The following is a 15,781-nucleotide window of genomic DNA, read 5'->3' as shown; positions in this document are numbered from 1 at the left end:
ACCATCGCTTGCAGAGTGGGATCATCGCGGCTCCATTTGTGAAGATGGAGGAGGGCAACTTTGGAGCTGAAGAACAGCTGAATTTTCAAAAGGCGACAGATTGAAATTGATCGAAAGCAAAATCAACGTTCCTGAGCTATTTATCCACAATGGACAACATAGTTAACTGGAAAAGCAGGAACAGTGCGAATTTAGTGCCAAACAGACAAACCCGGGGGTTATTTGTTTTCGATCAATTGAATCAGGAATGTGCACACATAGACTCCAAGTGGTTCGCAAGCACCTGGCCTTTTGCCCTGGATTAATAATAATAATAGTAATAATATTTTTTTTTTAAAAAAGCGCCGCTTTTGCTGCAGCCCCTTTTATCCGCTTTTCTTTGCCCTGAAAGTTTTCTGACACACCTTGTAGCAAAGGCGCCATCATCTGCGGGAAAACATTTCAACAGAGACTCAATGTCAGGCAAACCGCAAACAATCAAAGAAGCACAATTGCTTAAACAGGACTAGTGGCTCAATACCTAAGCCCATTCATATTTAAAATCACAAATCTGTTTCTAAGGTGTGCTTGTCAAAGTTGCGATAGTCATAGAAGAATACTTCAGGACAGGCGCTCGCGAGGAGAAAGCTGAATTTGGGCGGCATCCAGAAGAAGGAATACGTGTCTTCTTCCTGAGGTGAAAAACGTGCTCACGATGGCAGAGTTCATTAATTAGTTAATTAGTGCGACCAGATGGCTGTGCAGCACAAATCAGAAGGCTCTCTGAGCCTGCAGCAGGAGGAAGGCAGGAGAAGGTGAGGAAGGATCTCAACCATCACCACACCTCTGATCCCACGGTAATTCCTATTTGATCGCAAAATGCAGGGTTCCATATTTTTGGTTGGGAGAAAAAGCGCCGTGTCCATATGTGGCAGGATGCGCAAGCGCAAACGTAGCGGTGCAGTCGGACCAGACCAACTGGTGCAGCCTCCTTTTGAATGAATACTTTGGCACTTCTGAGGGTTTATTTTTAGAGCTGTGCCATCTCCCCCTTCTGTGTCTCTCTATGATTCTCCTTTGCTCATCCGCCTCCATTCCCTGCTCCTTATTCCTGATCCCAAGTCAGCCTCTTAAAGGTGCAGGCGTCGCATGAAATGAAGTTGGCATGAGCGAGTTTGCTGCCATGTAAGCACAGGATAATACCAAAGATGAGAGCAGAAAACTATTGAAATACAGCAGGCTAAGGTTTTTCTCAGTGTCAGAGAGGAACCCCGTTCAAAATGTAGATGGACGTCGCATTATTCATTATTTATATATTTCATACACGGGACCCAAACTAAATAATCCTTGTGTGCAGATATACACTAAATCACATGCACATGGGGAAATTGGCAAAACGTACATTTACACTGATGCTGCACACGCACACACAAACGAAAGGACAATCGCTTCAGCGCAGTAACCTATTTGAAGTATATCTGTGGGAACGAGACCTTCTGGAAATTATAACCAGATTGCAACAAAAATCGAGGGCACTGCATCATGCCTCACAATCACTCCTCACCTATTCCCATTGAAATGTGTGTTTTGTCTGCATCTTAATGGGATGCTTGCAGAGCAGTAAACATACTGTAGAATGCATGAGTGCACATCAAACATCACCGCCTTGAACGCTCACACAGGACATAACATACGATGTGTTGGTACAGCCTGGAGCAAAACAAACCCACCACAGAAGACATCGCTGTCAAAATGTGAGTGAGTAGAACTTTTCATTCCAAAGGTTGCGGTCACAATCGCATGCTCAACTGGTTAGGATTTTGTCTGACAGCATGTTTTAAAGGATCGTACTGATGAAGTGAGCAGCGTACAGCTGCGGGTTGCAGTTCTCCAACTCACTTTGTCCTTGTCCCTGGGCCTCTCCCCACCGGCCTGGATCGGGTTAGCCTGTGTTAATACGCAATGCCGTTCTTGGACGGCATCCTAAACTACTCTCATCGCCATGTTTGTCATTGCTCAGAAGTGTTGAAACAGGCACGGTGCACCAAACAACATCTGATTACCCAACTGAGAAGCCGCACATAGAGAATGTGTGCAAAAGATGACGGCGAATGTAAACACGTGAACCCACTGCAAAACGGGGACACGAAGGACACATTTGCCACTTTATCCCCAAAAAAGCACTGATTGCAACAGACGCACATTTCACCGCAGTTTTCCCCGGCGGAATGCACGGCAGTCACTTTGTGGTTCGAAATGTCCCAACTCATATGACAAGGCAGGCGCTGTCTTCTTATGCTGCCCGAGTTCACATTAACACAACCACAAATTGATTTTTCAAGTTTCATTTTCAGCTCGGATGAGCACCGGTTATTGTGGAATCTATTCCGTGTAAAAATAAGTAACAATCAGCAAACACTATATATAGCTGGTGACTTAACGGCAAAAAACGATCCTCATCATCTGCGCTTTCGTTGTGATGAGCAAAAAAAAACCAAAAGCATCATGTATAACATACTCCAACCTGATTTCATTTGAAGTCTCCAAAGTGCAATAAGAAAGGTGACACATGATGAAGGACAAGAAGAGGTTCTCATGGAAACAAAGGTTTTGCACCAAACCGAATTTAAATGTCATAAATGAAAACTATTATTAACAAACCATAATTGAAGACTCCAAATCGAATGGTTGTTTGTTTGTATGTATGTGCCCTGCGATTGGCCGGCGATCAGTTCAGGGCGTACCCCGCCTCCTGCCCGATGATAGCTGGGAGAGGCTCCGGCACGCCCGCGACCCGCGTGAGGAGAAGCGCGACAGAAAATGGATGAAACCTAAGCCGCCTACTCCAATTTCTTGGAAATTAGGACCAAATATTGTGCATTCAAACGGAATATGGCCGCCGTGGACATTTATGAAGTGTTGTGTCCGTTTCAGCATACAAATGGACAATTTTCCACACATTTCATGAGAAGTCCAGTCCAACCTAAAATCAAAAATCCATAACTATGACTGCGACCGACCGCTCTGCCTTTTTTAGTATGAGACAGAAACTTCTGGCAAACAGGGATCGAGGCCAAGGTGAAATGGCTCGGAGAAGTCAAAGAGACAAAAGCGTCCCGCGCCGAATAGAACGTGTAACGCCACACTTACCGAGCACGCCCAGTCGATAGTTGATGGTGACCACAATGACATTTCCATACGCCGCAAGGACGCTGCCATCAAACATATTCCCGGAGCCTTCCATGTAGGAGCCGCCATGGATGAACAACATCACCGGCTTCTTACGTCGATCGCGAATATCTGCAGACGACACACACACACGCACGCACGCACGCACGCACACACACACACACACACAAAAAACAACAACCAAAAAAAACAAAAACAAATCCACTTTAGAAAATAAGATACTCCTTGTAATTAGAGTACTTTTGAGGAGCGACATCCCACGTGCAAATTGAGTGCAGTGTGTTTAGAGAAAACAGATGATGACAGGAAAAAAACTAAATAATACATTGGGGAATTCATAATTCATTCAATTGATCTCTTCTAGTTTTTGTAACTGGGTACAAAAACATAATTGTGTTTTGCCATTAATCAATAGCAAAATACGAAGGTTATGAAAGCTGCACGCACATCTAATAATGGCCGACATCAATTGAAGTCTTACTCGGCCACAGTGCAGTTCTACTTCAATGCAAAGTAAAGCTGTGTTCACTTGCAGGTCAACTCCAATTTTGTTTTGCTCATGGTGATTTTTTTTCCACGTCAATGTGAGCAGTACAATTCCGCTTTTTTTCATATCCAACACGGGCCTTTTTCGTATGTGGATTTAACTTGGATATGTGCCTGATGCGAGTGCAATATGAAGAAGAAGAAGAATCCTCTTTTATTGTCATGAACATGCATGCATGCACACGAAATGTGTTCTCTGCATTGAACCCATCACAGTGAACACATACACATGTTAGTGGAACACACTGGAGCAGGGGGCAGCTGAAGCGCCCGGGGACACGAAGGTTGCGCTCATCTGACCAATGCTACATCATAAGGCGACAAACGTCACAACTGTTTGACAAAACAGACGCGACAAAAGCAATGGCGGACGAAGCAGCGAAAAGAAGGTGCTTTCGAACTGATAAATCATGTTGACAACGTTGGCTCCGGTTGCACAACATCCTTAAAATTGCCAGAAGAATTGGTCAGTACAAAAGACCTAGACGGACGCGGGCCATATTTATAGAATTCCTTAAACACGACGCCTCGTGTTTGTGCGTGTGGGCAACGTGATGTCCTGTTTTGTGCGCAGGCGTATCAAAAGTCGCATTTGTTTTTGTAATGCGAACGACCGTATGAAAAGATCGGATACAACAAAAAATATGAATTGGGCGTCTTGCCCTGCAGTGTGAATGGAGCCTAAGTGTGTTCAAATGAATGACGTGTCAATCAAATCTGGACATTGCATCTTTTGACTGTACCTAATGCTGTGGCCTGTAAGTGCAAATGCCCAAGCTTCCACTGTGTTGCTTTTATTTAATTATCTGCTGCCCCAAGCAGGGATGCACCTTCCAAAATTAGAATTCCTCCCATCATGTGTTGAAGAAATGGTGCAGCCATCTCCTCTGCGCTCTCTGTTTGGGGTGGCTTTGAGTCCATCAGCCTCGCCGCCTCCCCTTTGCCAATAAAACCCCTCTCGCCGCTCTCGGAATCCGGGCTCCGACAGCTCTGCCGGTGCAGCCCGGTTAAAATGAGCGTCTGCGCCGCGCAGGCCATGTGGATAATTTGTATGAAAGGCAGACCAAGTGGAAACATAAATAACAGCCACAGCATCTGTTTACCCCGATGAGCCAAAGCACTCTGTGATGGAGCCGCAACGGAGATAGCAGGAGAGGAAGCGAGATAAAGAAGTATAAGACAGAGAGGAAGAGGATGGAAATAGGACAGCGTGACAGAGCCCAAGTGTGTGTGTGTGGCGCGCACGCCCGCGTCTTTCTACGTGCATGTGTGTTGCGGGGGCTGACGACGTGGATGGAAGGTTCACACCAGAAAAACAACATCATGATAGCGAGGATGAAAAAAACATGAGATGCTAAAAAGCCCGTCATACACAGTGGGATACGCTAATGAACACTCACATTCACACTGCAGTCATACAAACACACACACACACACATGCACAATACTTGCATCGGCAGCTGCGATGCTGAGTCGCTATGGAAACTGCTTCTCGCTAATAGAACTGCACCAGCCATTCCATTGCACCGACTCACTGAATGCTTGTTGCCGTGGTAACAGATTCAACTCACGTCTTTGCACAGCCGTCTGCATCACCACCTGAATCTCAGGTTGCACAAAGTCTTGGGTGCGACACTCTCAGTCACACACACACACACACACACAGGTACACGACACTAAGAGCTGCAACATTTTATGGATCACACCAGTGACTGAAGCAGACAGTTCCACAATTTTCTTTGCCACACTCGAAGCGCTGCTCTTCTCTGGTGTATTCTAAAACTCTGCTGATTTCCCAGAGGATCTGTAAACAAATTCAATTATGCTAGCTTTATCAGGACAGTATCGGAGACTCACATGCCTGCAAATTCAATTCTCAGAAAAACACCGACGAATCACTTGACATGTAGCTGCCATGCCAAGGCCCAAAGTGTTTTTGGAAACGACATTTTAACGACACAGAATTTTGCTAGTTTCCAGCTTATCAACAATATTTTGCAATCGCACATATTATCTACTGTATAATTGTACAATATTATTAAAAAAAATGTTGCTATTGTATTGTCAGTGTTTGGTTCTAACTTTTCACTCTAATATTCTGAGGGCGAAATACTTGCCACAAAAACGGAAAACCACAAGACCGTGTTCTAAATGGCAACAAACAAAAATCCATTCATTGAGAAATAAAAGATCAAATGTTCATGCATAGCTACAATACCTTAATGAGAGGTGGATAAGAAAAAGGTCAAAGTGGACTTAAATATGAAATCCTAATGGAGAAAAAAAAATCATCACCTGTACTTTTTTCTTTTCTCCACCGCAGTATTGAATTTGATCATTCGTTGAGTGTCTGCAATAAATCGTTTTGTTTTGGTTCATGTCTGCCAATGGCCATATTATATTATGTCGTCCATGTTCTCCAAAAATGGTTGTTCCCTTCACTCGCTGAGATGGAAAAAAAAAAAAAAAAAAAAGGATGCATGTGTGTTATCATCGGCACTGAACGATTAGAACACACACACGCACACACAACTTAACACAACAAGATCAAAAGAATTTGGGATTTTGGGGTACAACGGCCACTCCAAAGCAAAGCAATTAACTCCGGAATTTCTGGCCTCCCCTCCCCCTTCTGATCCATCCGAAGTGTTGACATAAATGTCAAGCTTTACCAGTCCGGTGCTCATCGAGCTTCTCCCCCCTTTCTCTACATCTCTATCACGTCCAAAAGCTCTAGAAATGTCATCTCGTCATTATGACTATTTTTTCCTTTCCTGTCGTTCGAGCTCATGTCTATTTTTTCCTTTCCTCGCTTCCAGTTTTTGTAATCCGGCATGGATTTTTGTCTCCCCGGACGGTGCAAATATACACATTGCGACAAATGAGAGCAAATCCGCTCAGGCGTAACTTCGCACATGCAAAGTGCTAAAGCAAGCATGCGCGTACGAATGGAAAGGTAACGCGCGTCATGTGTGCGTAATACTTTGTTGTGTACAATATTTCTGGGCACGCGAATGGGAACAGATGCACATGCTGCCTGCGCTGAGTTGGCTGCATCATCAAGCTAGTAAGTGATTCTGTCTTTGAAAGGAAACATCTTCGAGTATTTTGCTGTAGTTCACACTGTGTGGAAAAGGGACAGCTGCATAAATAAGATGGTTAACGATGGCTAAATACTGATTTGAATCAGCCTGTGGTGCATCTCTTCAATAAATGAAGATAAAATAGCTCTGTGCACAAAAGCAACATTTGGCTAAATCAAGCATAGCAGATGTCTGCGTAAATAAGAACAATGGATAACGGTGGAAAAACGCATTTGCGCACGTGGGAGAACAATGTGATGACTGAGCATAAGATGCGTGAAGGACATTGAAAAACATCTCAATGACTAAAATATCCACAATGCAACTAAAATACCTTCATCCCGTGGTCGGTTCGATGTAGATTCATCCAGTTTTTTCGTGAGTGGGCCTGAGAAAAAGGGACAAAAGACAAAATTCAACACAAACACGCCAGACACGGAAAAAAGAGCATAATGGCAAACATTGTGTTCCCATCCACCGCTAATGATACACTTGCTACTGAGGATTACACACTTGCATTTATGACGGGAAAACCTAAAAGTCAACTGTTTAAAGTGCTTAGCATGTTGTCACGGGCTGCCTCATCAACGACCCCCGAGGGCCGCTTCTCCTCCATCGTTCGCCGAATCATTCCTGACACTGCTGCTTTGTGAAGAAGAAAAAAAAGAGAAGATTCAAAGAATCACTCTCAAAAGCAAGTCGATCCATGACTGTGACGAGCGGACAAAATAAGCGTGTAAAAATATACTCTTTCCACACAAATAGAAAGCCTGCAGTTCTATTGAAGCAAATATATGCTATATTATGCTGAAAGGTCTCAAACAGGACAAGCGGGGCTTAGCTTTCCAGCGACTCTATCCAACGCCTGTACAGCTCGGTGTGAACAAAAGTCAAGCGGCACACGGGAACCCTGGAGAAAAACTCAACTTTGTCGTACAAAGATTTATTCGGAAGCTGCAAATCAAAACCAAAAAATGAGCGGACAGTGGAGAAAGCCCACTGGCAGCTCGCCCGCCGTCTTCTTTGTCTGCTTCTTTCTTCCCGCCGACCAACAGGAGCCCCCAGACCTTGTTGTTGTTATTAGTTCTCATAATATTTGGACAGTATGTTCTGTAGGCATCTGATGTGGGATGGGAATGTTTCTTGCTTTGTCATATTGCTCGTCAATTCTTTGCGTAGGTTTGTGTATTCATTGTGCAGATTTACAGACATTTACAGGTGTGCTGCGCAACGGGCTGAAGCTAAGAAACACCCAAATCCCGCTGTGGCTGTCCTCCGCACGACTTCGCTCGGTGAGGGTTTCAGAAGTCGACGTCGGGGCTTTTTCTGAAAATGTGAATTGCCGTGGTTGTTTCCTACCTGTGTTTCTCATCTCTTCAAAAGCTTGTACATATATTTGTTGTCTCTAACTGTATCTCTTTTCTATCTCTCCCGTGATGCAAGACCTCTGAATAATGGATTTGTTGTCAAATGTTACAGTTTGTCATACATTCGTTCCAGGATTCTGCGCGATGGGAATGTCTGGCTTCCTGCCCCTCAATCGCACCGCATGCCGCCATATGCGCCATATGCATTTTATTTGCCGCGCGATCCGTCCATGCGGATCTATTCACCCGACTAAAACTGCGGCGCTGAAGTTCACCTAAGGACGCTGTTGCGCCTTTGCATGATATGCATGAGGCGCCACTGTCACAACAACACTGAAAAAACACAACAACAGCGTCTGACCGTGTACGCACAGTTGAATACTGCGTACAACGCCCACCGAACTGTGGGCGTTGCCGGCATTTATTGTCAGGGCGCTTTAGATACTACTACAACAACCCGCCTGTCACCGAGGTCAAAAAGAGGAGCCCCACGTTAAGTTGTCACGGCAAAGCCAGTTAAACGCTCCACAGGGCACAGCCAACAACACGCATTTATCAATGTGACCGAGCAACACCTTAGCGTGTCAAGGCCGCTAAGTCTTCCCTGGTAAGGATCCCGTTCATTTGCTTTGTCATCTGCCCTCAGCTTGTTTTGAAGTCACTATGTGTACGGGCCAGTCTTCAAGGAAGCCATTAAAGGACTCTGTAATTCACAAACCCACACTCATTAAATCCACACATGCTGCACAAAGCATGTTAACAAGATCCTAAACATCTGTTGCCACCTGCCCAGCAGCAGCACATTCCCAACGTTCTCATTGTGCCACTGCCGCCTCCTGTCTTAACACTTTGATCGATTGTGTGCTTTCATGTCTGACGCAGGAAGGGGAGAATTTAGGGTGATTTGTGTCTACTGTCTACATAAGACCAAAATGAAAGGTTTCAGTTCATAATAGAAATAAAGGCACTAAAACGACACTCTGTCATAGCAATGCAGTATGTTCATGCCATATGTCTATATGAATCCAACTTCCTGACATCAAATGTTTATCTTCCTTCTCAATGGAAAAAAAGATCAATGCCGAATGGATTTCCTGCATCCTCCCCTAAACCACCACGAAGACGCTTGATCCAGATAGTACTTAGTGCAATAGAGAGAGAGAGAGAGAGAAGGGACACTTGGTCCCGGGCTACGCTGCTAATAGACAACAGCCAGGTAGGCGGACCGCTAATGGGGAGAAAGGCACATTAGTCCTCCGTCTTGTCAGCAATTTTCCACCACTTAGCACCACTCTAAAACCACACCTCTCTTCTTAATGCCAACGAGTCTGATTTCATTCCTTTTCTAATGCCTATGAAGAGCGGCATTGGCTGTGAGGATAGGGTCCACTCGAACGAGACACACGACATTTTAGACAAGCGCCGCATCCGGAATTCATCAATATGGAAGAAAAACATTGGCATGAGATTAGGAACCGAGTTTCGGGATTCCAACCCAACAAATGGCCTTTGGAAATACTGTGAATGAGTTAAAAACCCCTACGCTTTCAATCTTTTCTTTTTTTAACTCGATAAAAAAATGCTAACAAGAACAATCTAACGCGCTCCAATGGACTATGTGGATGAGAACCCGGAAGCACTTCCGATCTCGCCCAGTGATCGGCAAATGAGTTTCCTGTCAGCTTCCTGCTCCGTTAAACTGAACGCACAGAAAAACCCGAAAAATTAGTAAATATAATACCGACGCAACACATAAACACAAACATGTTTTTGGGATGTGGAAGGAAACCAGAGTCGCGATCTCCGGCACGATATCAAGAACATCATCCACTTTCAGGTCTACGGTCTATCGCCGAAGTGAGTCTAGTTCACTTTTGATGTTGAACACATAACGGCGACTCTCACAGCGGCACACGATGGCCATAGCTGTCATTCTTCCCTCGTACTTCAAGACTGCTCCCAAACATTCTTTAATGTCACAGGAGAAAGACCCTCCTCGATCAATAAGTTCTTCCATTAGATTCCGGCAAATAAACTCCCTTACTGTACAGTATGTGTGTGTTTGTTTGAGTTATATTCAGTATTGAAGAGATCTACTACTTTCTCTCTTGCGTGTATATACTGTATATTTTAAAAGCGGTATTCCAAATTATTATACATGTAGGATTTAAGTTTAGTTTGACTTATTCTCGGGAGATTGTTGCATGTTGTTTCTCCTGTCTGTTTAGGAGCTGCACAGCTATGCAGTCATTTAACATTCTTTTCATTTGTGTACATTTAGGGGGTTTGGAAGTTAAAAAAACCAAAATCCACAAGAAAAAGACCCATTTAATACACACATGATGGCGCCGTCCCAAGCGAAAACACGCTTCGGCTTGAAACGTGCATTCTTCTCCATCTCTTGCACTAGTAGTAATAAAATGAACTTTGGAGGCCACACCACTGCTTTGTTTGTCATTCTGTACCATTCACAAATAAAGCCGTCACAAAGGTAACAAATCTAACTTGCAAAATTGCCCCCATTTTCCACCAACAAGACAAATTTTGTTTTCACTCGATAGATTTCGAATCCACTGAGAATGATGCTGTCTTTTCAATTTTCCGTCATTCAAATGTCAAGCATTTAGCACTTGTTTTTGTTGCAGAATATCATTATAGTCATGTGCACAGTCGACTCTTTCAGTATTCAGACAATAAGGCTGTTCAGAGATAATTGGCCAATAGGAAAAGACACAATGACACAAGAATGTGCCCGAGGGAATTTCTTTCTTTTCTTTTTTTTTGCATTCAATGAAATTGTTCTTTTGAGAGGGGGCTACTGGTGAGTGAACACAAACTGAGCGCATGAAAGGATAATAAGAAGAAACATACTTTTCCGGGTCATAAGCATCTCGCCCCAGAAGGAGCGCCTGCTGGTAGGCCGACATGTGTCACATGATGCGGTAGGAAGGCTCTGGCCAATACGCAAGCGTTCCTTTTTGCCCGGCATTCTTTTCTGACCTGACGTGGCTTCATCTCTCATTCAGTAGCGTTTCTGCTCGCTCCAGTGAGCTCGTGGCCGCGGTGCAAGCTGTCTTCTGTCTCTCTCCATTTGCTCTCTGCAGTAAATGGGAGGAAGCTGCGCTATGTCATGTCTGCGGTGGCCTGTCTGCTTGACAAGGTGCGTGACACAGCAACCCCGGCATCCAGCCGATCCGTGTGCACGCGAGCCCGAGCTCCATTTCTTCTACTGTACCCCGCAGCCTCTTGAACACCCTACTCACTTGAAATATGGTTTTAATAAAGAGCACAGCACTGTAAATGACTGCTCCAGCAGCAATAAAAATGAAGGATCTCAGGCCTTCTCGTTGAGGTGTGTCCTGAGGAAATATAAGGCAGTGAGATGCGCAAGACACTGCAGGAAGAAGCTAAGGAAGAAAAAGAAAAAACTCCCAAGAAAAGCAGATTTAAGTATTCTGTTTGTAAGTATGCTCAACGTGTGCAGTGGAAGCCTGAAAGTCAAACAATTTGGAAGCCCGCTAAAATGCTTCGTTCATACACTTTGTGAGACTTCGAAAGGTTAACTCTCAGGTCATTTGTGTTCATGCAAATGGGATCAAACCTCCCACGGGTGTGGAGTTTTTTTTTACTCTCCAGCTTCATAAAACAAATCAAATGAAATTTTAAAAATATATAATAAGGGTTCTGAATTATTATTTTTTGTTTAAGTACAACATAAACAAAATGTTTGCTCTCCAAGTACCACCAGATTGATTACCGTTATAACACAGTGGTGTTCATCCCCCCCAAAAAAAAGAGGGCTAGGTTTTATTCCTAAAATGTATATTGAATATGATCGTAAGCCACTTTAACATTATTCATAGTTTTAAAATCAACACTGTGCGCTTAGATATAGAAAAAAGATCAAACGGGCGCAGTCGAGGGAAAAGGGGAATTTTGCCCTGGTCACGATTTGGGACTTCCAACTAAGCGTGACGAGTAGAAGTTAAGGGTTTGTGTTCAGAAGGTCAGCACACACAAAAATTAGAGACAATTTTCTTTGAATGTCTGAATGTGAATTAAATAGTGATGCAATTTGAATGTATCGGTCTTTTACCGTTTGTATTAAAATGTGTATTCCCCAGTTATGCCAACATATACCATAGCTACATAAGTACAAGCTTATGAAAACAATACAATGTATTGCTTTCTAAACCTACATTCATATTTAACAGAGTTAGGGTAGCATGTTGGCGTGGCCCTCTACAACTATGAGTGGAAACTGGCAGATGTGATTCCTAATTATCTTTACGTGATACTTCCATCGCAATCAAACAGAAAATATCTTGTCTCTCCCGAAGACTGGATGCCCTCTTCAGGGCAATCTTCTCAAATATACACATTCTTCTTCATCTTCTTCCAATGAATTTCCGGCCAGCTGCTCTCCCGCTCTGACGTCCCACTTCAGTCATAACAGCCTGTCATAAAAGATTAGGACTGTGACCAATTATAATCAGGAACATCGTAGCGGCTGGATCCGCCCACAAGAGTCAGAATCTTCGCAAGTGAACCAGGGGGGAAGGTCGCAGAGTGTGCAGGTGTGCTGCTAGAGTCTGGCCGTGTCACAAATATACTACATATTCACAGCGCGGATGGTTACTGGCAGCTCAATACAGCTATAGGCCGGCCGGAGAAGGGCATTGGGTTCATTTGCATTCAGAACACTGACCCATTCTGCCGCCATCTGCATATAAAGATGGAGGAGAGACGCGGGGCTGGTTCCAGATGATGGGGGAGGTGTGTGTGTGTGTGTTTAACAGACGCAGAGAGAAAAAGAGACCTATTTTGTGCAAAGAATAGCACAAAGAACGTGATCACGGAGACTATTTCAGGTCATGAAAAAGAAATAGCTGATCAGTGCATGACTGGACATGTGCCAACTTTCTCTGGAAATGAAATATATCAAAACCCAAACCACGCAGGCCCCATTTGGAAGTCAATTTGATACAAGTAGCTTCTGAATTGGAACACACGAGCTATCTATGACTTGGATTAGGACTCCTGCAACTAGCTCCCACACAGAACAAGCACACTGCTCACTACTAGTACTACGTTAGTGACGACAAGCGACCTAATAGAAATTCGAGAAGGCTGGAGAGGAAAAATACATGTGTTCATTACCTCGTCTTGGTTCGTGGAAGATGTTCTAAAATGTTACAAATGTCATTTTGGGGATGCGCAAAATGGAGTGCGCTTCTTGGCTGGAACCACCAGTGACTCTGTCGATTCCATCGCTACGAGTTTGTGGCCTGATGAAAAACAACAACATGATGTCATCACATCTACACGCACACACGCACGCACGCACGCAAACACACTTGCACTATGTCTTAAATCCTCTGAGCTAATAAGGGAAGGATATTTTTTACCCTTTGTCGTACATGAAAATTAGCAGGTGACAGCATTGCATCCAGATTTTGCGTTTTAGCCTCGGTCAACCGGACTGTCTGAAAATCATCATTCAAAAACACAATAATTGAAATAGCAGAAGGAGAACATCCCTAAATCAGCAGCTTTATTTGCACGAGCAGAACCACTAACAGGAAGTTTCTCTGTAATTCAACGAAGGCCTGCTATGCACAAAGATGTTTTTGTCCTGATTTTTCACTTTTCCAGCCAAGGACGCCAGATGCCAGATGCCAGACTATTTTACGTTTTAGAAGATTATCCTATAAGATTATCAGATGCTTGTTAAGAGTCAATTTGTCTCAATAATAGGGTCCGACGTGGGTCGGCCCAACAATCCTAACTATCAAACGTTGAATATTCACGAGCAATAATAGTAAGAATCCAGAGTCCCAACTCCATGAATTGTGACATGAAACCTAATGTTTCATGTCAGCCAATCAACAAGCAACCTGAGCGAAGAACAAGGAAGCGGCCATAAACACAACTCCTTCTCAAGTCTTCATTGACGACATCACCAGTCTCCAACTCTTCCGCCTCCGGTCCCGTCGGCAACACTCGTGAAACATCGGTGCGGCATATTCGGTAGAGTTGAGTTTACTTCCTCGTTTTTGTTAGATCACGTACGATTTCTGTCTTGGAGGACAGGATTCTGGATCGGTGGCGGAAGAGAATCTTTATGTGTGTGGTGTTCTGAGATTATCAGCGCAAACCACACACAGTACGACCAAAACGGATTATTTATCTTCCTGTGTGGAATCTGTAAAGGATCATCTTTTAAGATTTGAAAAATCCTTCCGTGTAATGTCCCAGGACCAACGAACCTATGAACCAATTTACTAAATAACAACCAGGGACAGAATTAGACTAGCTAGCTATCTCGGTAGAATTACAACGTTCAATGTACGGTAGTTCTTATTTGCATTTCAGTGGATTGTGCAGGTGTACCTCGTGGCGTATGCAGGTGAGCGCATGTCTTGGCAAGTTCGCTCCGACGCGAACTCGGGGGCCAAATCCTGCATTTCAACCCGTGCAGTTTCCATGACTTGAAATGAATGAAGCTTCAAAAGGCCGGCATATGGTTCGACGTGATTAATGAGCGACTGTTCCGGTTGCACCTCCAGTGAGAGGCGTGCGATGAGGTTCCCGAGCGGTTCCAGGCAGCATCATGTGTCAGAGTCGGCCACGCGTGAAAGCATTCGCAGCAAATCGGCACAGCTAAAGACGTGTCTGCCGTGGGCAACGTAAACAAATCGGGGGATCGTGGCGGTTACATACGGAAAGAAGGGGACACGTTTGAATTATCTTCCTCTAAGCTCTATTTCTCTTTTGCGCGCATCCTCAGGGACTGCATCAGCTTTGTGAGCGGTGACCCCTGACTGTAAGTGACAGATTGTGACAAGCAGAAGGGCTGCATGTCAAATTCTTTGCCTCATTTGTACACCTATTCTGCTGGGACGAGCGCCGCATATTCTGAATCCTCCGCTATTGTTATTAGTGAAAAAAGAGCACACATGCACAAACTCCAACCTGACGAGATCCATTCTCAAGTTCGAACAACATTTTGCCAAATAGGTTCAGTTTTGACTGACCCAAAAGAGGCGTTCATTTAACAATACAGCGTTCCCTCGTTATATTGCGGTGCACCTATTGCGGATTCAGCGCATTGCAGATCCCCCCCCCCACATTCATATTGCACATAATTTACCACTTCACGGGATTTTGACTGTATGATGTAAAAAAAAAAAAAAAAAGTTGTAAAATACTCGCTTCTGCGCCTTAAACATAAAAATGTAAAAAACACATTACAAGGAATAAAAAGTAGATTGTGTACAGAGCTACTGTGAATTCCTGTATGTTTAAGAGTGTCGAAAGTGTTTATAAGAGTATTGTTGCGCTTAATAAGAGTGTGGGGAAGATTAATAAGAGTCTGTGGACGTTCATACAGCTTTCCAAAAATGTCTAAATAAAAACAAACTGATTTCACCTATTGCCGAGGGATTTCTGTATGTGCTGTATGTTTATTATTGTGGTTGCGTATCATTCTGAAATATGTCTAGAACAGTTCCCCCAACACACACACAGCTGAATGAGGTCGCCAAAATATTAGAAACAAACTCAATATAACGCAATGCATTTCTACACCATTAAAAACTACAACCCCAATAATTC

General features: G+C 43.9%; 1 protein-coding gene across 1 annotated transcript in view; it reads right to left on the bottom strand.

Moving 5' to 3' along the window:
• The window catches only part of nlgn2b (neuroligin 2b), a 53,381-nt gene that overhangs the window by 17,623 nt on the left and 19,977 nt on the right, over positions 1 to 15,781 (bottom strand). The window contains exons 3-4 of the mRNA XM_061751394.1: positions 7,132 to 7,185; positions 3,130 to 3,279 (exon numbers count right to left, since the gene is read on the bottom strand). Of these exons, the coding sequence (XP_061607378.1) occupies positions 3,130 to 3,279; positions 7,132 to 7,185 (204 nt within the window). The remainder of the gene's footprint in view (positions 1 to 3,129; positions 3,280 to 7,131; positions 7,186 to 15,781) is intronic.

The sequence above is a fragment of the Phyllopteryx taeniolatus genome, chromosome 17 (genome assembly GCF_024500385.1).
Source record: "Phyllopteryx taeniolatus isolate TA_2022b chromosome 17, UOR_Ptae_1.2, whole genome shotgun sequence".
Lineage (NCBI taxonomy): Eukaryota > Metazoa > Chordata > Actinopteri > Syngnathiformes > Syngnathidae > Phyllopteryx > Phyllopteryx taeniolatus.
The sequence above is the reverse complement of the archived record's forward strand: the minus strand, read 5'-3'. Positions and strand labels throughout refer to the sequence as shown.